Raw genomic sequence first — 26318 nt, 5'->3', positions numbered from 1 at the left:
CCTCTTTTGCACTATTAATGTTATTACTTACTAATTTGTTATGCTTGCACTGTACTGCTACCACAACACAAATTTCACGATTTATCTCAGTAACAATAAACCAGAATGATTTCAGATTTCCAGAATTCCCCCCTCACCGCTAATCATAATGGGAGAACTGGGCTTCAACTCCTGAAGCCCTGATGGGGAAAAAGGGAGTTGTTTCATTGAAAATTGGTTGGAATCAATCTTAACAAATTAAGATATTGGAGACAAGACTGATGCGTTTCTAAACTAGATAGTTGGGCGGGGGGGAATTCAGGCAGTTTTTTTTTTGAAGCTAATTGTAAAGGATTTTAAAAGCGAAGGGAAGCATTATAATTAATGACAACCAGAGTCTGCCACAGAACACAAGAGCAAAGAAAGGACAAGAATTATAGGAAAAGAGTGAACATAAGTGCAAGATACCTAACCTACATGTACATTGTTTCGTCAATTTGTTTAGCAAGGATAACCAGGTATGATCCAACAGACTTCATGGAAACATAGTGAAGTGATCAAGTTTTGGAATTACTCCAGAACACTCTACTGAAAACAAGGCAACATAGCCAATTTCTCCATAAATCAGAAATATCTGTTTTCAATAGTGCCCCTATTGTATCACTTCCCTGTACACATGCCATACGTCTTTCACTGAATAACCACCTGAACATTATAAACGACTACAGCTAGTCATTAATGAATACCACACCAGATTATTAGCTCGAAAAACGCATGGAAGAATCTATGCAAAGCAGTATTTTTTTTCCCCTCAGGTCAAGTGTAACCCAGGGACCCCCGTAACTATTAGCACTTAAATCCAAAGAGTAAAATGGACAAGCCCCAGCAGATTAGTCAATGATGTTAGTTGATCAAAGGAGGAAAAACTTGTAATATTACCAAAGGGAACAGTGACACTGAAGATCGATAGCTTCAAAGATGGTGAGCCAAGGATCATGTAAAAGGAAAGTGGAATAAGTGCAAACTAATGATAAAGATATACAAAGAAATGCAAACCATTGAAGTTTCTGTGAGCAAAAAAGACTGGAAAAAGTGAACAAATATTATTAGGGAATAAGTAACATTCCCTCTTATTGATAGTTACACAGACCAACCATTGCTCTCAACAGGTCGCCACACCCATGGCCTGAAAACTGCACGGCACTTTAAATTAACAATTAAAAAATTCCAGCTGTGCAATAAAAGGCTTTGTGCACAGCAGCATTTCAGTTACTGTGTGGCCATTTACCTTACAGGGAACAGTAGGAGTAAGGTATTTTGTGGGTCAAACTACAAAGTTGCCAGAAACAAAAATATGATGAAGGGTCTTGGCCCAATACATCGACTCTATATTCCTTTCCATAGTTGCTGCATGACCTGCTGAGTTCCTTCAGCAATTTGTGCATGCTACATTGGATTTCCAACAATTGCAGAATCTCCTGTATTTAAGAGAAAACTAGTTTGCACAAAGAAATTAGCATTGGCACTCCAGAAAGGCTCCGCTGGAATGCAGAATAGTAGATAGAACTTTACAATGCAAGAGAGAAATTGGGAAATTACACTGTTTAGATCAGTCATTAGTAGGGAAATACTGGAATTTATTATTATTGAAGTGGTAATAAAGCTTTTCAAACAGTAATAGGAATTGGCTGGGATATAATAAAAAATTTATCCTAACAAGTTCCACACTGCCCCTAACGGTGATCACTAGCAAAATAGCAGGCAATGAGTGGACGTGAGTATTTGAAGTTTGAGGTGGTCTTGAATTAGTTACAATACTGAAGATTACTAAGAAAAATAAGATCAACAGGAACAGGGCTAATGCATTAGTTTGCATTAGGAATAGTTAAATGTATAGAAAGGATGTCTTAATCTGTCATTTTCAAGCTGGAGGCATTGACTACTGGGGAACTACAGGAATTAGGGAGGATTTCCCATTTGTTCACAAGCTATTTCCAAGATTTGGCTAAATATATCAAAGTTTGCTGAATATACAAATCTAGAAGCTAGCGTGGTTAGTGGGGAGAATGCAGAGAAGCTTAAAGGGCAAGTGGACAGACAGCAAATGACCAAGGATATAGCACATGGATTCAAGGTCATCTAGTATCAGAAAGCTCAGTAGGGGCCTAGGTGCCCATGTACAAAACACTTAAAAGTTATCATGTAGATACAGCAGGTAATAGGGAAGGCATATGCTAGCCTTCATTGCAAAAGGATTTGGGTATAAGAATAAAGACATTTTACTATAATTATGAGGAAGCTTGATGGAATACTGTATACAGACCAGATCTCCAACTGAGTATAAAAAAAATGGAACAAATACTCAGAAACAACACAGAATGCTGGAGGAACGCAGTAGGTCAAGGAGCACCTACGGTGGGAAATAAACAACCAACATTTCAGGCTGAGACCCTTCAAGACCCAGCAGGGATTGAGATAAGTGGTGAGATTGCATTGACGAAAATATAGATTGGGCTTTCTTTCTGGTATTTGACATACAAAACTCTTATGACTTTAATAGGGATAATACCAGTATGATCCTGGCTGGAGTGTCTAGAAACAGGGTTATATTGTGAAAATAGAGTCATTCATTCATGGGGGCAGTGGGGTGAATCACCTGAATTCTCTCACAACGGGGATGATGGATTTTCAAGGCTCAGTCACTCAGTATACTCTAGGTATGGTGGGAAAGATTTTTGGATGCAAAAGGGAAATGAAGGGATTATGGAGTTAATGATTGAAAAGCAGGCAGTGCGAGATGGTTGTGCTGCTTATAGCTGACCATATCCTGCTTTCATTTCTTGTTCTTCTGTTTAGAATACCAACTTTGGAAAAAAAGAAACAGCTAGACATGCTCCATACATATGGATACATGGCCAATAGTGTTGTGACACAAAAGGAAACTTCAGATTACAAAACAAATTCTTAAATATTTGACAATGCCAAACAACATTCTGTGAAAATAGATTCATATCACAGGTTAATTTGCAGGGAAAGCAGTATGCTCGAAGTTCTTTTCTCCCCCCCCCCCCCAAACCGAATAAATAGCTTTCATATTTGCATCTGTTCACCATGTTTTCCTCTTTGCAAGTTGTACCAATTCTAAATAACTTCACCTTTCCAGCAAAGCCATATTCTGCATCTCAGTTCCAAAATGATGCTTTTTCAGTCTGCTGCTGTCACTGATCTTACACTATTTACTCTCCTCCAGACAAATCAAGGGCAATTAACCAATACTTATCACTTGGACTACACCAACTGCATGGGTAGCACCTTGGTAATTTTAGTCTCCATCCTATGGTAGACACTGTTGTAGTTCTCTCCACAGGAAAACATTCCTTTTCCCATCCTGATCAGCTTTGATCAGAATTGTGCATCACAGCTACATACTGAGCACTAATCCATTTACTAGCTTGCTCTCTTTTACCGCTTAGCTGAATTCTTAACCATGGACAACGACTATAATGTTAACCATGTCCCCCTCACCACAGATGATGCCTGAGCTGCAGTCCATTTCCACCATTTTAAAATATTGAGCACCTGCAGTTAAGTATTGAGTACTGAACCCTCTAAACGTATACAAATCTTTGAAAGTTGGTTGTCATGTCACACAAAATTAAACCTCAAACATGAGTAAGTCAACATATGGTGGAAATCCAAAGCAATACACAAAATTCTGGAGGAACTCAACAGGTCAGGCAGCACGTATGGAGATAAATTTACAGTTGGCGTTTCAGACCAAAACCCTTACTCAGATCCTGAGGAGGGATCTCAGCCCAAAATGTTGACTACCCATTGATTTCCATAGATAACTAAACCTTAGACTTTATTTGTGTCAGGGAGAACAAACCAGCTGTAATAAGGGGAGAGATTTGGGATTAACGAACTGATAGTGCATCACTTTCAGTTTAATAAAATTTACTGATGAGTTTGCTCATCTAGAGTTTAAGGGTTTCAAGTGGATATAAAGAGTAGATGATCTCCAAAAACACATATTTTGAGCTAGAACATGCACTTGGTTAAACCCAAATCAAAGTTTAGACCTAGGGGTTCCAAAATATTTATCAAATATCTACAAAACAAGATCACAATACAGCTGCACACTGAACTCTAGGCAAATCACTACCTTATTACCTTTTGCCGCTTAGCTGGATTCTTGACCAATAGAGAGGCTTCATTGGACGGGATGGGTCAATGGCAACTTTCCTTGGCAATTTGTCCTTCATTCCAATAGCAAGAAATCCTGACGGAAGGGGTGGTGGAAGAAAACCCGAGCCTGGAGGAGGAAGTGGTGGACACAGCCCCATCTGCACTGGGGGAGCAACTCCAGATCCAGCAAAAGGAGGTGGGAAGGCACAGCCGGGCAGAGGTGGAGGGGGCGGCGGAGGGGGAACGGCACAGCCGGGCAGAGGTGGAGGGGGCGGCGGAGGGGGAACGGCACAGCCGGGCAGAGGTGGAGGGGGCGGCGGAGGGGGAACGGCACAGCCGGGCAGAGGTGGAGGAGGGGGCGGAGGGGGAACGGCAGAGCCGGGCAGAGGTGGAGGGGGCGGCGGAGGGGGAACGGCACAGCCGGGCAGAGGTGGAGGGGGTGGCGGAGGGGGAACGGCAGAGCCGGGCAGAGGTGGAGGAGGGGGCGGAGGGGGAACGGCAGAGCCGGGCAGAGGTGGAGGAGGGGGCGGAGGGGGAACGGCAGAGCCGGGCAGAGGTGGAGGAGGGGGCGGAGGGGGAACGGCAGAGCCGGGCAGAGGTGGAGGAGGGGGCGGAGGGGGAACGGCAGAGCCGGGCAGAGGTGGAGGAGGGGGCGGAGTGGGAACGGCAGAGCCGGGCAGAGGTGGAGGGGGCGGAATGGCAGAGCCGGGAAGAGGAGGAGGGGGCGGAATGGCAGAGCCGGGAAGAGGAGGAGGGGGCGGAATGGCAGAGCCGGGAAGAGGAGGAGGGGGTGGGGGAAGCCCAGAGTCAGGCAGTGGGGGAGCAGGTGGAATGGCAGAGCAGGGTAATGGGCGAGCAGGAGAAACAGAGCTAGGTAAAGGAGGAGGAGGAGGGACAGCAGAGCCGGGCAGAGGGGGTGGAGACGGAGGAGAAGGCTGGGACATGGAGCCAGGCAGAGGGGGAGGGGGTGGGTACCCACAGCCAGGCGGCAGCTGAAGTGGAGGGACATGCTCAGAATCAAAAGGAGGAAGGGGCGGTGGAGGAGGAGGAAGAAGAAATGGGGCTGAAATACCCGATGGGTCAGAGGCAGGTGGAGAAATTGGCGACGGCAAACGCTCTCTACTAGGTAGAACAGGCGAATGTAGAATTCCCACCGCAGGCAGAGAAGTTGATTGGCAGCTTGCCAGCGGAGACAATGTACAATGATTGGATACAATTTGCGGGAGATCCTGTAAACTTTGACCCGCTGGAGTAGGGGAACCTTGGTCAGGCTGAAAAGCCAGCACTTGCGAAGCAACGCATGGATCTCCCAGAGTGCGTGATTGTACTGTGGTTACATTTACCAAACGATCCTGAGAGGAGGAAACCATACAGCTGGAAGTTGGAGGCTGTGAAGAATGGTTGTTGAATAAAGGCACTTGAATAGAAGCATGTTCTTGAGTAGGTGAAGTCTGTGCAGATTTAGCTTCTACACAAAATCTCTGTGTATGTGTTAGAAGAGGCGTCTGCCAGTCAGTTTGAACATCAGGCGTGTTCGAAGCTACATCCTCACTGCCAGGTTCCTGGTACTTTACAGTGCTCTCCTGGTCAAGCAGGGCTGACTGCTTCTCCAGTTCAGCAATTTTGGTTCTTAATTGCTCAATAGTCTGCTCGAGTTTCTGGATAACAGCAACCTGTTGTTCCTTCACTTCTGCCGTTTTCTCTTCATTATCTTTCTGCAAAGAAGATTGCATCACCAGCATTAAACCTAATCAACAACCGTATCCTTCCTAGTTTAGAAGTTATGAGTCGGAGGGTTTGTTTAGAGATACAGTACACTAACAGGCACTTCTGGCCAAACAAGCCCTTATCACCCAATTACACTCATGTGACCAATTAACCAACTAAACCATATGCCCTCGAAAAGTGCGAGGAAACCAGAGGACCCGGAGGAAATCTACATGGTCACAGGGAGAGTGTGCAAACTCCTTACTGACATCTGTAGGAATTGAACCCAGTCACTGCGGCTGTAATAGCATCTCACTGACGTGCTGCCATATGCTGTCAAGTTGGCTCTGTAGATCAAAGACTGCAGCTAACCCACATGCACATCTTTAAAAACAACCCATGATATATCCTTACATAGCTAGCAGAAGCTTCAAATTCCCATTAGTCTTGCTCCCAATACCATTTTGCATCTATAACCATTTTCCATCCTTCATTTTGTTTGTAATGTGCTTCCTAATTGCATTTCCAATTTCTATTATACCCTGGAACTCACCAACAGCTTTCCTCAATCTACTCTTTCATACGCGACACGATGACACTTGCTTCACCATTTAACCATGGCTGACATTGTGCTTTGTCCACTTACCTGTCAGATAATCAAATCCCCCAAAATTTATTTTTTTCAAAAAACACATTTTTTGATCATTCACCCTGAGGATCCATTGTGTTATACAGCAGAAGAACAGGCTTTTCAACGCAGAAGCATTGACCAATAAACAACCACTTACACTGATCTCATTGTAATTCCCCCACCAGGTCTTAATGCTGATCCTCACACCAGGATTCATGCATAGTGACCCACTGATTTACCAATCCACATATTTTGGGAAAAGGAAACTTGAAGGACCAGGAGGAAACCCTTACTACGTTTCTTCTTAGAGCTTGTATGGCCACATGATTGAAGTTATTGGTGCACAGGAAAATTTTTGAAAATCCAAACCAGTGCCAAATGTGAGGTATACAGGAATGAATCCCATTCCATGTGTTTTATCGCAATAAAATATATTATAACCGAATGTGCTGTGTGACTACAAGTACCACATGTTGCACCTTGGACCCAGAGGAATAATGTTTCATTTAGATGGACACATGTATGGTTGACTGACAATAAAATGCACCTGAATTTACAGTTTTGCAAGATTTAGTTCAGCATTCTTTTCAGATCAAGGGAGACTTGGTTCAATTCAGATGTTGTACACTGAGGTGGCTGAGGAACCAGCAACCCTTCTACAGTTGGTGGAAACGGCTGTCGGCATGGGCAGTCTGTGAGGTTGTGTGGTTTTATTACCATTGCCTACTCAGGGTATCCGCATTCTCCTGATGCATAGCTACAGGGTTCTCAGAAATATCTCAAAAACTCCTTGCCCACTTTAGGCATTCATGGGTTCAAGTTCATGGAATTATTGCATCACAAGGAAGACATGAGCACCTCCTTAAAGCTGCTTTTTTGCTCACTTGACAACCTCATCCTATCTGAAAGCTCAGGATAGAATGTTTGTTTTGGGAGTCCAGCACCTGGCATGCAAACATGCCATCATGGTCTGTTGACAGTAACAAGGATTTCAGTGTTATGGGTAGTGACCTGGGACAAAATGCTGATATTAATTTGCTTATCCCTTCTAGTTCATTCACGATTTTGTAAAGAGAACTTTAGTGCCATTTTCCCCCGTATCTTTAATGTGCTTACCATCGGCAGTCCATGTCCAGGCATACAGGATACAGGGGTGTGGAGGGAGGGTGGAAAGGAAAGGCAATATTGCTGACCACCATACTAAATTGAGCCAGATCAAAGATCATGACCTTCTGATTTCCTCAACTGATGAATAGCAATGTAGGAACAGGACATTCAATCAGCCACCTCCAAAATCTTTAAGTTAAACCCCTCAGGCAGAGCATTTCTCAGCAATGGAAACACTAAAACAGTTATCCTAGACTGATTACCAGTATGCTGAATACCAGTATGCCTGTCAAATCTAATTTCAAGATCTGGAAGGATTGCATAACCAAATGTGGAGTTTCAAAATATATAACCTCAAGTGCCACTCAGTAATGCCAAAAATACCCCACAAGATGGAATAGACATTCAGGAACATCTTGCTTCCCGTGATCACCAACAGCTGAGATCCAAGCTTGAATTCCCCTTAAGGCGGTGGAGGACATTCACTTAAAACCACAACGTCATGAATGTTCTGCCCATCTACTGCACACTGGAATGAGATGGATGATCCTGAAAAAGAGTGGAGTCAAGCCCCAGACTGTGGGAGACGGTAGACACGATACACCGCAGCAGGCACCCATTTGTCATCCCGGGAGCACTCACCAACTCAGTAATTTATCAAGCAACCCAGGGGTGGCGTGGAAGAATGATCCATTTTCAAGACTATTGAGCTAGAATCAAATTTGAAACCCACTGAGGCAGCTTGAAATTAAACACGTCTGGATTTCTTTTTTTAAAAAAAAGCTACTATCAATATGGTGATTCGGAATCCAAATTTTCATGATTCCTTCACTGCTATCTTTCAGAGCAGATAACCTGTCATCTGTATCCAGTCTGGCCCAAATGTGAGCCCACATTCAAAATGAATACCTATATTTGCTTTCTCTGTTCAGGGGCAAGAATGGATAGTCAAATTTGCCCACACTAAACAAAAATGGAAAATGCCACTGTTTGTAATACCTGGTGATATACATCATTATTTGAGACATTACAGGAATTTGCATCTCTGGAATCAGCTGCTAAGTACATGAAAAAGATATGCAAAGATAGCAATGATGCACATTAGATTGGCATTGTTTCAGCTTTCCCATCCCTCAGAAAACCTCAGACTCCACCGTATAACTTCAGAACAATACAGCATACTGCAAGCCATTCAGCCCATGATGTTGTGCCAACTTTTAAACCTATTCTAACATCAATTTAACCCTTCCCTCACATAGCCATCCATTTTTCCTTCATTTGTGTGCCTAAGGGTCACTTAAATGTTCCTAAATTACCAACCTAGGAGAGAGTTCCATGCTGTGTTTAAAAACCTACCCGACATTCCCCGATACTTTCCTCCAATCACAAAATATGTCCTCTCATATCAGCCAATGCTACTCTGGGGAAAGGAACTGGCTGTCCACTCCACATCTCATCTTTTACACTAATCAAGTCTCCTTTCATTTCAAGGAGAAAAATCCTAGCTCGCTCTACCTATCTTCATAAAATATGCTCTCTAATCCAGCTACATCCTGGTAAATCTCCTCTGCAACCTCTCTAGTGCTTCCACATCCTTCCTATAATAAAGGCAACCAAAACTGAACACAATTCTCCTCATCTAACTGGGGATTTAGAGCTGCAACATGATCTCACAGCACTTGAACTCAATCCCCTAACGAATGCCAACTATTAACCTTCGCAACCACCCTATCAACTTGCTCAGCTTTCAGAGATCTATGGACGCGGACTCTAAGATCCCTCCGTTTCTCCACACCATGAAGAATCCTACATCAATTTTGTAGTCTGCACACTTCCCTCAATTGAAATCCTTATGCCACTTCTTTGCCCAGATCGGCATCCTATCAATGTCCCACTGTAATCTCAGACAACCTTCTACACCAGCGGTCCTCAACATGGGTCCACACCAACCTTGCTTAATGGTATTGGCCCAAGGCATAATAAGGATTGGGAACCGCCGTTTTACACTATCCAGAACAGTACACACCTTTGTCATCTGCAAACTTACTAGCTCACACTTTCACTTCCCCAAGTCATTTATATAAATGATCTAGGTCAGGGTCCCAAGATCTTTACAGGTTGAAATGCATCCGACACCAGGACATTTCATTTTTACCAAATTCCTTGCAAAATTGGAATACTTGTTGTCCAATGAAACATCATTATTTTCTTCACTGCACCCCTTTTCCATCATCCTTTGTATTCCCAATTAATCAGAGTCTCCTATTCCAGTCACTACACCCTGACTACAAAGTGGTTTCTTTATCCATTGGATCTCAACTGTTTGTATCAAAGATCACACGTAGCAGAAAACCATTTGTATCAAAAGACAGTATGTAGCAGGAAAAGGGTCTTTTGGCCACCATATCAATGCTAACCTCTGCCTATTTACACTACTCCCATTCCCCACATTTCAACTCCACTTTAAATCGTTTAGGATATAACTATAATGATTGTATTTGATTCTACCACCACCCTCTCATTATATTTGACACTTCAGTCAGTGCAGTTCTTCCTTTTTTTAGTGTGGCAAATAGATTTAAAGCTTATTTCTCCCAGGGTATCCAAGAGAGTTTTTTAAAAAAAATACTCACCACCTATCCCCATCCAAATGATTATCATCACATATGGGCAGTGTAAAGAACTAATCAATCACTGCATTGTCTTGGGCCAATCAAATGTCAGGCAGTAATCCAAGGTGTTATATAACACTTTCATTCATGAAATGTCAGAGTAGAAACAATTGCTTTTAGCTTACTCTTTGCACTGCAAATATTCCATGTACTTAGCATACCAAGTAGCCCTATTGAGTTACGGAGCAAGGGGGAAAAGTCAAGAGTCTAGACTCCTGGGTGAAAGATTTGGCTCCTCTTCGAGAAACCAAGATTCCCCTAACGTATTAAGCCATAATGATTAAGCATCACAATCTTCAAAGAGAATATGGAATGAATGTAGTGGCACAGGTTCAGTGTTAGGACCCCCGGTGTATTGTTTCAAGTGTAATAAAATCTGTCTTCACTTTGGCTGGCAGATGTATGCACTATTTTATCATTGCGCTGTGATTCAGTTTTCTTACACTAGAAGACCATTTCAAACAAAAAGGAAATGGTTATCCTTTTATGAGAAAGTGTACTTATCAAGAGAAAAGCAGACAGTCCTCAAATTGACTTTAAACCAGAATTGGACATATTCATCCTGAAACTGGTTTAAGATTATTTTCTGCAATCTAGAGCCACAACCAAAGTTTATTGCATCTTCTCACTGCTTGCAAACACAACAAACTAATGCGTTGCTTTAGACAAAGCTTTTACTACCTGTTCTCAGCTTTTAAATACAAGGTACATAAATCTGTTTAGTCAAGAAGACAAGCTTTCATTTTGGGTGGGGGGAGTCCAATGGGGTTTAATTGAAAATATGAACTCATGGCTATAGCACATATGGGGAGCCTGTCGGAGATTTTTTTCAGGAGCCCAAGCACATTGGAAACATTGTTGAATAAGATTCATTTTAGTTGTTAAAACATACAATGTAATAGTCTCAGACTCTGTTTACAATTTTCCTTAGCCTTTGTTGCCGTCACTTCAAGATTCAACAAGCACTCACAGTAACAGGAACCTTTTGGATATTAGCCAATGGCAAGACTTTGTGAAATTAAATTGATCTGACTCTGTGGAGAGATCCAAATGCCATTCATTTGGAGACATTTATAGCAGTAAACAGCTCTTTTACACAAGTGTAAGTTAATATCCATTAAAAACATGTATGTAACTTCAATGACTGTCAGGAAAACAAATTAGTTTTCCCAAGTTGTCTTGGCCCTGGAACAGAAGTCTGCCCCCAAAAAAAAACAAGCAGTGATTTGTCTGCCTTACTCTAGCTCCCTCTTTTGGCATTTAATGTCGATTGATTTAATTCTGAACCACAACTAATATTCCCCTTTCATACCATTTCAAATGCCTTATTGCCTTATATCTTGAGGTTTATAACCAAGTCCCTCAGAAAAAGGATCAAGTATATGGGCCTTTGAGACTAGTATCACATTGTGGTAAAGAAAATCTTAATAATGAATGGCACCAAATATACAGTTTGTTCTCGGTTGGCTAATTTTTCAAAAGGGAGTTTAAAAAAAAAGGCCCAAAATGTCTGAAGAGTCAGCAGTTCATTTCTTTTAGCTCAATATCAGCATAGAAATTCACCTATGGATGAACTCGTGAGCTTTCAACTTAAGTGGTTAAAAATGTGTTAATGATTAGAACTTTAAAAGATAAAATTGTATTTTCCTAACTGTTTGTGGATATCAATATTGTTCATTGACAGCCAGTTCAGTCTGTAGAAACACAAAAGGCACTCAGCAGAACAGGTAGCATCTATGACAGAAATGTACAGTTGACCTTTTGGTTAAAACCCTTCATCTGGACAAAGTCCAACATCTGCAGTCTCTTATTTCTGTGGTTTCGTCTGAGGGTCTATCAGCTGATGAAATATTTCTGTAGGACCAATAATTAGCAATATACCGCGTCTCCAAAAAAAGTCAAGACCTCTCTCACCAACCCCCCACCCCAGGATTTTGCCGGAGGACCTGACTGAGCAAATTTGTGGAAGGAAGCACATAGCTTTGCTGAGAAAGACATAGAAATGCTGAAGAAACTTAGCAGGTCAGGAGGCATCTGTGAAGGGAAAAATTCTATGGAGTCAACACTTCAGGTTGAGACTAAAGTCAGGACTGGAAAGGAAAGGGGAAAAAGGAGGGAGTGGGAAGGGAAAGAGTACAAGCTAGGAGGTGATAGGAGAAGCCAGGTGAGGGAGAAGGTGGGAGCATAGGAAAGGGAGAATCAATTGAGTGACATGGATGTGATACGTGGAAAAGGCAAGGATTGAAGGAGGAATCTGATAGAGGAGGAGCAGATCATAAAGTAAAGGGAAGGATAAAAGGCAGAGTGGCAAAGGGGAAAAAAAAAAGAGTAAGAGGGGACCCAGAATGGGGAATGAAAAGGAGAAAGGGGAGGAGGAAGAAATGACCAGATGGGGAAAAAAAAACGATGTTCATGCCATCAAGTTGAAGGCTGCTCAAACAGAATGAGATGTTGCTCCTCCAACCCAAGACTGGCAGAGGCAGCCATGACTGACAAGTCAGAAAGGGAAATGGAAGTGGAATTAAAATGATTGGCCCATCGCAGAACCCTCCCATTTGTGGATGAAGCGAAGGCACTTGCCAAAGCAGCCCTCTCAATCTACAAGGGGTCTAACTGATGTAGAGGCGGCCACTTTAGAGGATAACGTATTGGAAGATACATCTCAATATTACATGAACTTCTCCATGATCAGTATCACGTTGACAGAATATAGTGACAAGTTGGAGTTCTGTTGGAATTCTTTGAAGAAATAACAAGTAGGAGAACCTATTGACATAATACACTTGGATTTTCAGAAGGCCTTTGACAAGGTGCCAAACATGAGGCTGCTTAACAAGCCATGCAAAACCAGGAAAGATTCTAGCATGGATAAAGCCGTGGCTGATTGGCAAAAGGCAAACAGTGGGAATAAAGGGAGCCTTTTCTGACTGGCAGTAGGTGGCTGCAGATGTCTGTGTTGGAACAGATTCTTATGCTATGTCAATGATTTGGATGATGGAAATGACTTTGTTGCGAAGTTTGCAGATGATATGTAGGTAGGTGGAGCGACAGGTAGTTTTGAGGAAGCAGAAAAGCTACGGAAGACATTAGGAGAATGGGTAAGGAAGTGGAAGATGGAATACAGTGTTGGAACGTGTATGGCATGCACTTCAGTAGAAGAAATGAAAGGGTTGATTATTTCCTAAATGGAAAGAAAATACAAAAAATTGAGGTGCAAAGAGACTTGGGAGTCCTCGTGCAGGATTTCCTAAATGTTAATTTGCAGGTTGAGGAAGGCAATTGCAATGTTAACATTTGAAGAAAATGAGAACATAAAAAGCAAGGATGCATTTTACCATAATAGAGCAGCTTCACAAGTTTCCCCTTTCACATATTTATCCAATTTCCTTTTAAGCCATGTGGCAATCTCAACCTTGCTAATCACTTAAATTAGAACCTGCTAATTACTGACAATTGCAGGAGGCTTCCTCTCTCAACACCCTTAATGAATTTAACCACTTACATTTAGTCTCATGGAGCTTTGCAAGCCAGGCAGCATCAATGGAGGGAGCGGACAGTTGATTTTGGATTTGAAAGGCAAAGGAGATGCATGCAGTATAAAGTAGAGGGAAGGGGTGGAGCAAAAGCTGGCAAACCGTAGGTGGATCCATGTAGCAGAGGTAGACAAGTCTGGAAATAGTGTCGGAGACTGCAAGGTGATAGGTGAAAGTGAAAAGGGCTGAAGATTATGGAATCTAACAAGAAAGGAAGATGGATCCTGGAATAAAGAGAAGGGAACTGGTAGGATGAGTGTGCAGCTGTTGGGCAGTGGCGATTGCGGGGGAGGTTAAAGAGAATGACACGGACAAGATGGATGACAAGATGGAGAAATGACAGGACAGGAAGGGAAAAGGGGGCAGAATGGGAGTGACTACTAGACGTTTGAGAACTCAGCATTCATGTTGCTGTGCTGGAGTCTGTCCATGCAGAATGAGAAGTTTTTCTCCTCTAATTTGAGCTTGGCCTTGAACTGGCAGTAGAGGAAGCCAAGGACAAAGTGTCAGAATACATGACCCATGTGGCCATGGCAGATTAAGCAAAGGTGCCCAGTGCAGAGAAGGCTGCAACCGTCATAGATCGAATTTCAGACCAAATCTCCATTCCAAATAAACTTCCATTGCTCTACCCTCTCCATCCAGCTCAAGTACCATGCACCCTTATGATCTTTATACCTTCACTGAAAGTCCGAATTCTATCCTAAAAATTGGATGCAGCATTGCAAGAGGAGGCCCGAATTTTGTTTTAGCCTAAAGCTCAACTGTAGATATTTGGAAAATAAAACCAAGATGTTTGTGCTGCAGCAATGCTTCAAATATCTAATTCATTCTCATTTAAATATTAAAGCAATAATTTTACTTCAACTAATTTCCCTCATGCGAATACCACAACAGTGAAATGGACTCCAAGCCCATCCCAATTTAACATTTCTGACCTTTTTTCCTAATCAGTCACTGCTCAACCACAGTAAACCAGTTCATACAACTCTAAGGCCTCCAAAGTCTCCCAACCCTACTTATGAGAAAAGCAATGCTAGTCTGGAAATTGATCATATCATCACGCCATATGTTCCCTGCATCTTAACTCTGCCTGTCTACATATTAATGTCATTTGAAAGCTCTGGCTTTCTGCCTAACATAACTTTTCATAATCTGTCAGTTACCATAGAACCTGTGGCCCACTCCAATGTCAAACCCTCAGCAGTGTTCCAAACGTTTGTGATTAAACATTAGTGTGGATCAGTAGAGCTGAATGTTTTGCTTTTATGTTCTAGTTTACTTACGAACTGAAGGACTGCAAGATCATTTGACCCTACTCATATGTACATCTGCTGTTTTCTAATTCCTTGCAAAATTTGTGTAAATAATTTGACAAGATGCTTGAAGCCAGGCTAGTAGTTGTTGAGGTACTAATTTTTTCCAGAATACCTATTAGATGGCTTTTTAGAGCAGCTTGTAGTTGATCCCACTAGGGGAAAAACTATTCTGGATTGGGTGTTGTGTAATGATCTAGATTTGATTAAGTAAGCTGAAAGAAACATTAGGAGACACATAATGGAATTCACCCTGCAGTTTGAGGGGAAGACAACAATATCAGATGTACCAGAATTATAGTGGAGTAAAGAACTACAGAGGCTTGAGGGGGGCTCTGGTTGAAGTTGAATGAAAGGGGACACTAGCAGGGAAGATGGCAAAACAGCAATGGCTGGAGTTTTGGGGAGAATTCAAAAGGTGTACCCCAAAGTAGTAGTATTCTAAAGGGAGAATGAGAGCCATGGCTGACAAGGACAACATAAAATAAACTAAGAGGGCATCTATAGTAATGCAAGAAAAAAAAGTAGTGGAAAGCTAGAGGATTGGGAAGCTTTTAAAAATTCACAGAAGGCATCTGGAAAAGCAATTAGAGAAAAGGCAAAATATGAAAATAAACTGCCAATAACAACAAAATACCAAAGGTTTTTTCCCCCCAGATACTCTATATAAAAAGAGAAAAATAGACAAGAGTGGACATCAGACTGCTGAAACATGGAAAGATAATAATGGGAAATAAAGAAATGGAAGACTAACGCAATAACTACTTTGCATCAGTCTTCACTGTGGAAGACACCAGCAGTATGCCAGAAATTTGAATGTTGGGAGGCAGAAGCAAGTGTACTTGCTAATATTAAAGAGAAGCTGAAAGGTCTGAAGGTAGATAAGTCACCAGGACCAGATGGTGTACACCCAAGGGCTCTGAAAGAGGTAGCTGAAGAAATTGTGGAGTCATTACTAACGATCTTTCAAGAATCACTAGATTCTGAAATTAGGACTGGAAAATTGCAAATCTCCCTCCTCTCTTTAAAGGAGGGAAGCAAAGGAAAGAAAATTATAGGCCAGTTAGTGTGACCTCAGTGGTCGGGAACATGTGGGAGACCATTTCAGAGTATTTGGAGTCATATGATAAAATTGTTTGAAGTCAGCACAGTTTCCTTAAGAGGAAATCTTGGCTGACAAATCTGTTGTAGAGTTCTTTGAAGTTACAGGCAGGACAGACAAAGGAGAGTCAGTGGATATTGTTTACTTGGATTTTCAGAAAGCTTTTCAGAAGGTGCCGCACATGGGACTGCTAAACAAGAGTCCATGGTATTACAAAAAAGATCCTAGCATGGACAGAGGATTGGCTGACTGGCAGGAGGCAAAGTGAGAATAAAAGAGACCTTTTCTGGTTGTCACTGAATGGTGTTCCACAGGAGTGTGTTGGGACCGTTTCTGTTCCTTGTATGTCATCAATTTGGATGGCTGAATTGTGGGCAAGTTTGCAGGTAAGCAGGGGCAAGTGTGTTAAGGAAGCAGGGAATCTACAGAGGGTTTTAGATTATGAGAACAGGCAAAATGGCAGATGCAATACTGTCTTGGGAAATGTATGGTCATGCACTTTGGTAGAAGGCTTTTGATTTGAATTGACTATTCTTACATCCTTCATATACAAACGTTTGTACATGAGTAGTAAAGATCTTAACCTTGCTTCTGTCTAAATGTGCAAATTTATAGTAATTTATGATATGTACAAGATAATTAATATAACAGAAATACAAATACGTCAGCATAAATTAATCTGTCTGATGACCTGGTGAAAGAAACTGACCTGGAGCCTGTTGGCCCTGGCTTTTATGCTGAAGTACCATTTCCTGGATGGTAGCAGCTGCAACAGTTTGTGGTTGGGGTGTCTGGGTCCCCAATGATCCTTCAGGCCCTTTTTACACACCTGTCTTTGTAAATGTCCTGATTAGTGGGAAGTTCACATCTACAGATGCGCTGGGCTGTCCACACCACTCTCTGCAGAGTCCTGCGATTAAGGGAAGTACAGTTCCCGTACCAGGCAGTGATGCAGCCAGTCAGGATGCTCTCAATTGTGCCCCTGTAGAAAGTCTTTAGGATCAAGCTTTTTCCACTGAGGCAAGGGGAGAAAAAAACCCAGAGGACATGGGTTAAGGGTGAGGGGAGAAAAGTTTAAAGGGAACATTGGGGGGGGGGGCTTCTTCACACAGAGTGGTGGGAGTGTGGAATGAGCTGCCAGACGAGGTGGTAAATGCAGGTTCTTTTTTAACATTTAAGAATAAATTGGACAGATACATGGATGGGAGGTGTATGGAGGGATATGGTCCGTGTGCAGGTCAGTGGGACCAGGCAGTAAATGGTTCAGCACAGCCAAGAAGGGCCAAAAGGCCTGCTTCTGTGCTGTAGTTTCTATGATTTCTATCTGGGGACTCATACCAAACTTCTTCAACCGTCTGAGGTGAAAGAGGCACTGTTATGCCTTTTTCACCACACAGCTGGTATGTACAGACCACGTGATGTTTATGCCAAGGAACTTAAAGCTGTTCACCTTCTTAACTCCAGATCCATTGATGTCAATAGGGGTTAGCCCGTCTCCATTCCTCTTGTAGTCCACAACCAGCTCCTTTGTGTTTGCGACATTGAGGGAGAGGTTGTTTTCTTAACACCACTGTCAGGGTGATAACTTCTCTGTGGGCCGCCTCATTATTATTTGAGATTAGGCCAATCAGTGTAGTGTTGTCAGCACATTTAATTCACAGATTGGAGCTGTGGGTGGCGACACTGTCATGGGTATATAGAGAGTAAACGAGGGGGCTTAGTACACAGCCCTGAGGAGCACCTGTGTTGAGGATCAAAGGGGCAGACGTGAAGGAGCCCACTCTTACCACCTGCCAGCAATCTGACAGGACCCAGCTGCACAAGGCAGGATAAAGACCGAGGTCCCTGAGCTTCTTGTTGAGCCTAGAGGGAATTATGGTGTTGAATGCTGAACTGTAGCCCAAGAGCAGCATTCTCACACAAGCATCCTTCTCCAGATGTGCAAGGATGGTGTGTAGAGCTGTGGCTATTGTGTTATCTGTCGATCGATTGTGTCGGTAGGTAAATTGTAGGGGATCCAATGTGAGTGGTAGCATGCTACTGATGTAGTCCTTGACCAGCCTCTCAAAGTATTTGCTTATTATTCCACACTTGGAGTACGTGAGCAGTTTTGTGCCCCTTATCTAAGAAAGGCTTTCCAGCATTGGAGAGATTCACAAGAATGACTGAATGAAAAGGTTAATGTACGAGGAACATTTGATGATTCTGGGTCTGTACTCTCTAGTTGAGTGGAATGAGGGTAGGGGAGTGGAGAAGATCTCATTGAAACCAATCAAATATTGCAGAATGGATTATAGAATGGATGTGGAGATGATGTTTCCTGTGGTTGGGTGTCTAGGACTAAAGAGCACAGCCTCAGATTAGATGTATGCCCCTTCAGAAGAGATGAGGAATTTCTTTAGCTGGAGGGTAGTTTATTTGTGGAATTCATTGCTGTGGAGGCCCTATTCACTGGTAGATTTAAAGCAGAGGTTGATAGGTCAAAGATTATGGGGAGGAGGCAGGAGAATGAAATTCAGTGATACTGAATAAACCATGCTGAAATAGTGTTGCAGATTTAATGGGCCAACTGACTTAATTCTGTTCCTATGTCTTATGCAAAGGGTTTAGAATGCTTGCCTCCCACCAACACAATGTGCCTGAGAGGCAAACCATGAAAGTTAGAAGACAGAATTCAGGTACAGAGCTCCAGTGGTGATGGTACTCCTGTGAGCCACATAGCTCATGTGCTGCAAATCTGTAACACCATTTTGTTCAAAAGTCAGATTTTCAATTGTATTCACACCTGAAAGCTACAAAAACCCCTGCCCTATTTTCCTCCAGTTTCATTTTATCTTAATAGCTATACACAGCATTTATCTTTCACAACATAAAACATGCTAGCTTGATACCTTATTACCCAGGAAATGTATAGTAGATTTTGAGGAGGAAACAAGATTGACCACTGACCTGTAGAGGGCAGCATTGCACAACATGCTACATACTTCAATAATTTACAGCCATCGTTATGGCAACTATCACTTAGTAACTGTGCATCAGGGATCTTTACAATTTTCATATTGCATTTAATTTTCAAAATAACCAGGATACAATTACAAATCCTTACTCCCCAAACTCAAATTTATTTATTTAAAAAGAATGCCCTGCTTTCTTGCATTTTAACACTAATGCACAGAAACACTCACTTCAGTTTCCACCAACACCCGTTCATTTCTGCGCCTGAAGCAAGATTCAGCGAATTGGAGTAGGAAGTACTGAATAACAAAGTGAATCGTGATTAATATGGAATAATGCACGACTTAAGAATTCTGCCAGCCAGTTTTCCCAGATGCTTGCTTCAACAGAAAGACCAGAACTGAGAGTCAGGGATTATTGTGTATAAAGTCCTAATTTTACTAAATCCTTTAAGACCTGGGCCAATGTTCAGGAAATAATTTGCTTTACACAAGTACCTTTAATCCAATGAAAGTCAATTAACAGCAGCATTACCAAACCATCTCGTAAAAATCTCACAAGTGGTGAAATTGGAGCAGGGATTCAAGTTTACATTAAAGTGATGGATAAAGTGAGGAGCTTGATTAGAGGCTGCAGAGGTGGAGAACATAAGAGTTAGAGAGGGGGCAACCCAGAAAAGTTAGGAAATGGATGTGGATTTTAAAAACTAAGCTGTTGTGCAGTCAGAAGAATGCAAGTCAGCAAGTACCAGGACTATAGGTGACCAATTTCCTGTTTAGAATTTGAGTAAAGTTTTTGATGACCTTGGCTATACAGGAGGAAATGACTTAACTCCGTTTTCTGAAGGCACCAACACCTACGAAGCAGAAGTCAGACAGAACTGAACCTTTAGCACTTGCCTGACCAAGTGCACCTATAACACACATGCAGCTCAGCATTATCATCATTTGGTTTCAGCCCATCCACTGCTGAACTGGGCATCTTGTAGGATGCTTTGCAGCAACTATTCAAAGCTTCTTTCAGAATATCTGTGAACCCTTAAATTACTATCTGGAAGAACAAAATCCGCAGGCGGAAGGGACCAATATCTTTCCAGCACTCATCTTAATTTTAAGATGCATTAAACCACATTAATCTACCATGCAGGAACATCCACACAAGGGGCTGAATAAATGGCAGCTCCCTCCAGCACCTTGAGCACCATTCAATATGGCCAAGTTCAGAACCAGTGGCCACACATCTAGAGAACACCAAGATAAAAATAGGACCTGGAGATACAGTGCCTTGAATAAGTGTTCGGCTCCCACAACTATTAAACATTTTACCGTCACATTTTCCAAATTTAAAATATATTGGAGGACTGAGCTAATATACAAAACATTTGCGTACATCAAATCAAAAGAAAAATTCCAAAATCTGTCAACAATTTACTAAAAATTTAAAAACTAAAATGAGGTTGAAAAAGTATTCATCCTTTTATAATTACTTTGCTAATTTTCCTCAGGTGCAATTACCTTAACAACTCACCCAATTTATTGATGTAGAAAATTGGAGGATCACCTGTTTTCAGTGAATTCACAATAAATAAATATGCCCTCTTTGTAAGGTCCAACAGTATGGTAGATTTTCAATAGGCCAAACCAAAATGAAGACAAAAGAGCATTCAAGACAAGTGAGGGAAATTGTAATAGAGAATCACAAATCTGGGGACTGATACAAGACCATGTCCAATGCCTTTGAGATGTTCTTGGAGCTCAGTGCAGTCCATTGTTAAAAAGTGGAAAGAATATGAAACTACAGCTACACTGCTTACATCAGATCACTTCTCTAAACTTGGTCATCAGAGGAGAATCACACTTGTGAGAGAGGTTACTGTGACACAAACAGTGAATGAGTTGCATAAGTCAGTGGCTGCATCTGGACATAAAGCTTATGGCTGCAGAATCACCAAGGTCTTGCACAAAAGAAGTTTTAGTGGAAGAGTGGCAAGGAAAACTTTGCAAAGTGACTGTAAAGATATGGAAGATAGCCTAGCCAGATAAGACTGAAGTGAAAGATTTTGGACACAACACGAAGCGGTACATGCAGTGCAAATCTAATACTGCATATTAATGTGGTAACACCATCCATACTGCAAAGTATGGTGGAGGAAGTATCATGCTCTGGGCATGATTTTCAGCAGCAGGGACTGGCAATCTGGTCTGGACTGATGAGAAGATGAATGCTGCTAAATACAGAGAGATCCTGGATTTTAAAAAAACCTGCTAGCCTCTGCCAGAAAGCTTAAACTGGTGAGGTTTGTCTTTTAGCAGGACAACGACCCAAAGCACACTGCCAGAATAACCATGAAATGGCTTTTAATGAAAAAAATTGATGTCATTGAGTGGCCCAGTCAGAGTCCTGACCTTGACCCACTCAAAAATCTCTGTAGAGATCAAGTTTGCTGTCCACTGCTGCTCCCCAACTAACCTGGCACAGTTTGAGCAACTTTGCAAGAAGGAATTAGCAAATTTGCTCCATCACATTGGGCAAAGCCAATGAAGACTTATCCAAAAAGACAACTAGCTGTAATAGCTGTGAGAGGTGATTCAACTAAGTACTGAGCAAAGGGGGATGAATACTTTTGAATTGCTGACATTTCAGCTTTTGACTTTAGTTTTTCATGCTTTACAATTTTTCCAGTTTTTGGGCTCGACTGTTAAAGGCGGAGCATGTAATTCACAAATAAAAACTCAGTTATTTTTTCCAAAATCCTTGATTGTAATACTCATTAAGCGAACAAATGGTGGGGACTGGATACTTTAACAAAACACTATATCCAATGAAACTGGATCTTGGAAAGGTTTGAATTGTATTGCTCCCATTCACATGGTGAAGACATCACTTTGATGCCGATCTGGATCTTGAAACAGCCTTCTGCCTCATTAGCACAGAGCAAGTTTTCAATTGTATTGAGTGCTTAAAATTACAAGCCAAATCAGATTGTTAAAATTGAACCTCTACACTATAACAATCTTTTTTGAATGGTTTCACAGAGGATGTTTAGAGCTGTGAAAGCTTCCTATTCAAGTTGCTTGCACATCCAGTTTTCCAAGCCCAACACTCACATCAATATCATGGTTACACCTAAAACTAAGCTTAAATTCTCAGCCTCTCTTCACAAGCAAAATGGAGAGAAGAGACCAAGGGGGAGGAATTAGAACACTGAACACCAGGTTGTGGGGCATGCATGGCCAGGTTCAAGGCAATAATCACTGCTTCTGGCATCAATGACTGAACTGGACTGTGTCTAGCTAGAAACAGTTTCAAGTTCAGTCATCATATTAATCAATACCGAGATGAGCACAAGCATTACGCAGTGGAGACACAAACCCACTGGGTAACTTTTCCCTCGACTTCTGATATAGTTGCCCCACATCTAGTGCTAAACCACACCAAGCATGAAGAGAAAACTTGTGTATACTGGAAGCTGGTAGTATGTTTTCTGCAATGGTGTGCAATTATAAACAACTATGTTAATTAGCACTCAAAGGACAATTAATTGGCCTCAATTTCCAGAGTGTACACCTAAATTTCATTGCAAAAATCGAGATATTGCTGTGATTCATTACCCCTCAAACTAGAACACGGTACGACAACATCTTGCTATAGGTAAACTCACATACGTGTTATGATATAAAGAATACTAAATTAGCATGCTTACCCATAACTATTGTTTAGTGCCCCTAAATTACAATTTTAAGCATTTTTATTAAAATTTTAGTTTAAGATAATTAAAATTGTTCAGCTGCAAATTTGATGCTGTGATGCATCCTAGGATGCACTGGGATACAGTGGTGTAACCTGGGGTCTTTCAACATCAGACAGCCTCACCCAGGTAACCCATCCAAAGTTGATCATGCCCTAGCTTTGGTCCATGCGTCACACCGTGATCCACAGCCGTTTGGAGGCTTCCTCAGCACCCTCTGTGACAGTCCTAGTGGCTCTTTTCTTCGCAGCCCTCAATGCCAAGGCGAGAGCAGGTTCCGCACAGCAAGTAGCCAGGAAAACCTCTACAGCCCACCTCAATTTATCTATTTGGTTTAATTTGATTTTTCAGTGGGCTGCTGCTTGAGACTTTGCTGTTTCAAATGCTGCTCAACCTGCCTTCTCTCCTACTGGAGAACAGGGATCCTTTACAACTAAGCTGACACCTGACAGAAAGCATGTCCAGAAAAAGGCAATGGTATTGGCTACTGTCACTTCAAAGCAACACCTGGGCATGGAGTTTTAGTACTTGAAGATGGAAAGAGTATGGGAAAACATGATGAATTGTACAAATCAAAAAGAATGTGAATGTCTTAAATTAAAACGACTATCAAAACACAATCTTGTTATTGTTAAATCACTTTAAACATCCAGAAGAGATTACCACCCACTGTTCTCTCCAGCTGCTATATTAATCATGACAGCTTCCAGTAATAAAGCTCAGATCATTAAACAGCAATCTGCTAAATATCAAAAAGGTCATAATCCATTTGGTGCAATTTTTGTAATCTATTTATTCTCACTTTTCCACACTTAGGCTCAAAGATAAAAAAAAAATGATTGGAGAACACTATTTGCCAAACTTAAATGGCACAGATCAAGTTAAACAGAACCTGAAGATCACCGACTTTCAAGATGCACTGGAGCTCCCTGCTGAGCAAACTTGTCATATTTGTTTCTTACATATACAGAAAAATAAAACTGCAAGTACTTCACACACAACGGGATGAATTTTACACCAGTCCTGACCTATACAAGCAGATTGGCAGCAGGAGTTAGGGAAAATGACTATCATGACATTTTGCATGCTGTTTCAAACACATCAGCAACAATTAACCATTAACACTATAGCAAATTCACATCAGGTTGAACACTCCTGATAAATAACTAAGGAGGTCTGCCATTAATGAGATGCAGGAAAGGTGTACGTTGGTGAAATGTGACAAGAATTAAATCTGGCCTCCAGACTTTAAACTTCAAGTATTAAAATTCAGAGGAATGCAACTAAAAGCATTTCCAGCTTCCAAGTCTGTAAGCATCCCATTTAAAGGCTTGTAAAATGTCCATAAGGGATATTTTCTACTATTAAGTGCTACTACACAAATTATCTCCCAGTGTGAATATCTCATCTTCCTAGTCCCAAGATTCTTTAATACTGCTGCTTGATAAAGAACAGAATTTCCTTCAAGCCTTCACTGCCATCTATCAATTTCCTCATCTCTTTCTAGAAAAGTAGCCACATGACTTTTCCAGTGTGGATTGGGGAAAAGGAGGGAAAAAAAAGTTTTAAGACTACTGTAACACTATTACACTATTTTGCTTGAGTATCATTTCCATTTAACACAAGGAATTCAGTAGCATGATGGTCTAACACTGAAAGGCTTGTTCAGTTGTTCTGCTGGTTCCATCCCAGTTTCCCTGCAGACCCAAAAGTTAATGAGTCAAGAGGTTCCAATGTAATCACTTTTTAAAACAGCTCCTGAACAGACCCAGCACACCTGAATTCAGTGAATGGGATGGGCAATAAATAATGACCAGGACAACCAGGTATATGTTCTCCAAATATTACAAACAGTGTTGGAGCGTGGCCAAGTGGATAAGGCGTCAGTCTAGTGATCTGAAGGTCACCAGTTTGAGCTTCAGCTGAGGCAGCTCGTTGTTCCCTTGAGCAAGGCACTTAACCACACATTGCTCTGCGACGACACTGGTGCCAAGCTATATCGGCCCTACTACCCTTCCCTTAGACAACATCGGTGGCGTGGAGAGGGGAGACTTGCAGCATGGGCAACTGCCGATCTTCCACACAACCTTGCCCAGGCCTGCGCTCTGGAAACCTTCCAATCCTCTGGGTTTTCCCCCCTCCCCCCTTTTCCTTCTCCCTTGGCCTCCTGTCCCATGATCCTCTCGTATCCCTTTTGCCAATCACCTGTCCAGCTCTTGGCTCCATCCCTCCCCCTCCTGTCTTCTCCTATCATTTTGGATCTCCCCCTCCCACTTTCAAATCTCTTACTAGCTCTTCTTTCAGTTAGTCCTGACGAAGGGTCTCGGCCTGAAACGTCAACTGTACCTCTTCCTAGAGATGCCGCCTGGCCTGCTGCGTTCACCAGCAACTTTGGTGTGTGTTGCTTGTCACAACTCATGGCTTCCATTTCAACATGCTGACTTTACCAAAAACTCTGCTGAAACCATTTTAACTCGTTTGGAAATTTCTCTTTACCAATACTTTTGAGAACTTTGGCATTTATATTTCCTCTGACATTTAATGACTTCCTTTGAAGCATTGCCGCTGAAACTTTAAATGCACAAAGACATTGTTATTTCATTTATATTTTATATTGCATTTATTCATATTCATATTTTCTTCGTTAAGCAGTAATGTTGTCCAATTAAATCAGTTCTCAGCTCTTTTTTTTTGTTAAGATGCAGAATTATCTTCTTAATGGCTGGTTAGTTATTACATTTTAACTAAGCCAAGCACAAGCTATGCTGGTCTTGTGACACTGAAACACAAACAATTCCCCTCAGTGTAACTGCCAATTACTGTATTTCTTCTCCCCCCCCCGCCCATGTGAAAGGCAAGATGAATTACATTTGAAATCAAAAATCACTCTTAAAACTGTTAGTGTGATCATTAACTTTGCTAATTTGCAATACTAGATCGATCTGCTCTAACTGCAAACTGAGCATACATTCATTCATTCAACACTTTACAGTTTAAAGGCAAGCTTAAATCTCTACTGTTTGTGCTTTCATTACTGGATTTTTCAAAGCAGTTCCACATCTGTTTAGATGAACAAGTGTCCGAATCTTTCTGGTTAATCCATAGCTTTGAACCTGCTCATACTAAAAATCACTCCCAACTAAAATCAATATAATCGAAATCAAAGTCATAGCTTACTTGTAAAGTGTGTAGTTCTTCCTTCTGTATCCTTTTCAGACTTAGGACAGCATCACGATTCTCTGCAAGACAGCAGCAGTCCCAGGTCACCACAACCATCAAAAGGCATGTATTTCCATTCAATGCTTTCTTTCCCAGTTCAAATAATGTTCACTTAATTCAACATCAAACAGTACAAAGAAGAAACAAGACATCCAGAGGAA

At 41.7% G+C, this 26318-nt stretch overlaps 1 protein-coding gene across 1 annotated transcript in view; it reads right to left on the bottom strand.

The window, feature by feature from the left end:
* The window catches only part of LOC134350419 (formin-2-like), a 475718-nt gene that overhangs the window by 363276 nt on the left and 86124 nt on the right, over positions 1-26318 (bottom strand). The window contains exons 5-6 of the mRNA XM_063055594.1: positions 26116-26177; positions 4153-5882 (exon numbers count right to left, since the gene is read on the bottom strand). Coding sequence (XP_062911664.1) covers positions 4153-5882; positions 26116-26177 — 1792 coding nt within the window. The remainder of the gene's footprint in view (positions 1-4152; positions 5883-26115; positions 26178-26318) is intronic.

This window comes from Mobula hypostoma, chromosome 8 (assembly GCF_963921235.1).
Source record: "Mobula hypostoma chromosome 8, sMobHyp1.1, whole genome shotgun sequence".
Taxonomy (NCBI): domain Eukaryota; kingdom Metazoa; phylum Chordata; class Chondrichthyes; order Myliobatiformes; family Myliobatidae; genus Mobula; species Mobula hypostoma.
Note: the sequence above shows the minus strand (reverse complement) of the source record. Positions and strands in the feature narration are given on the sequence as shown.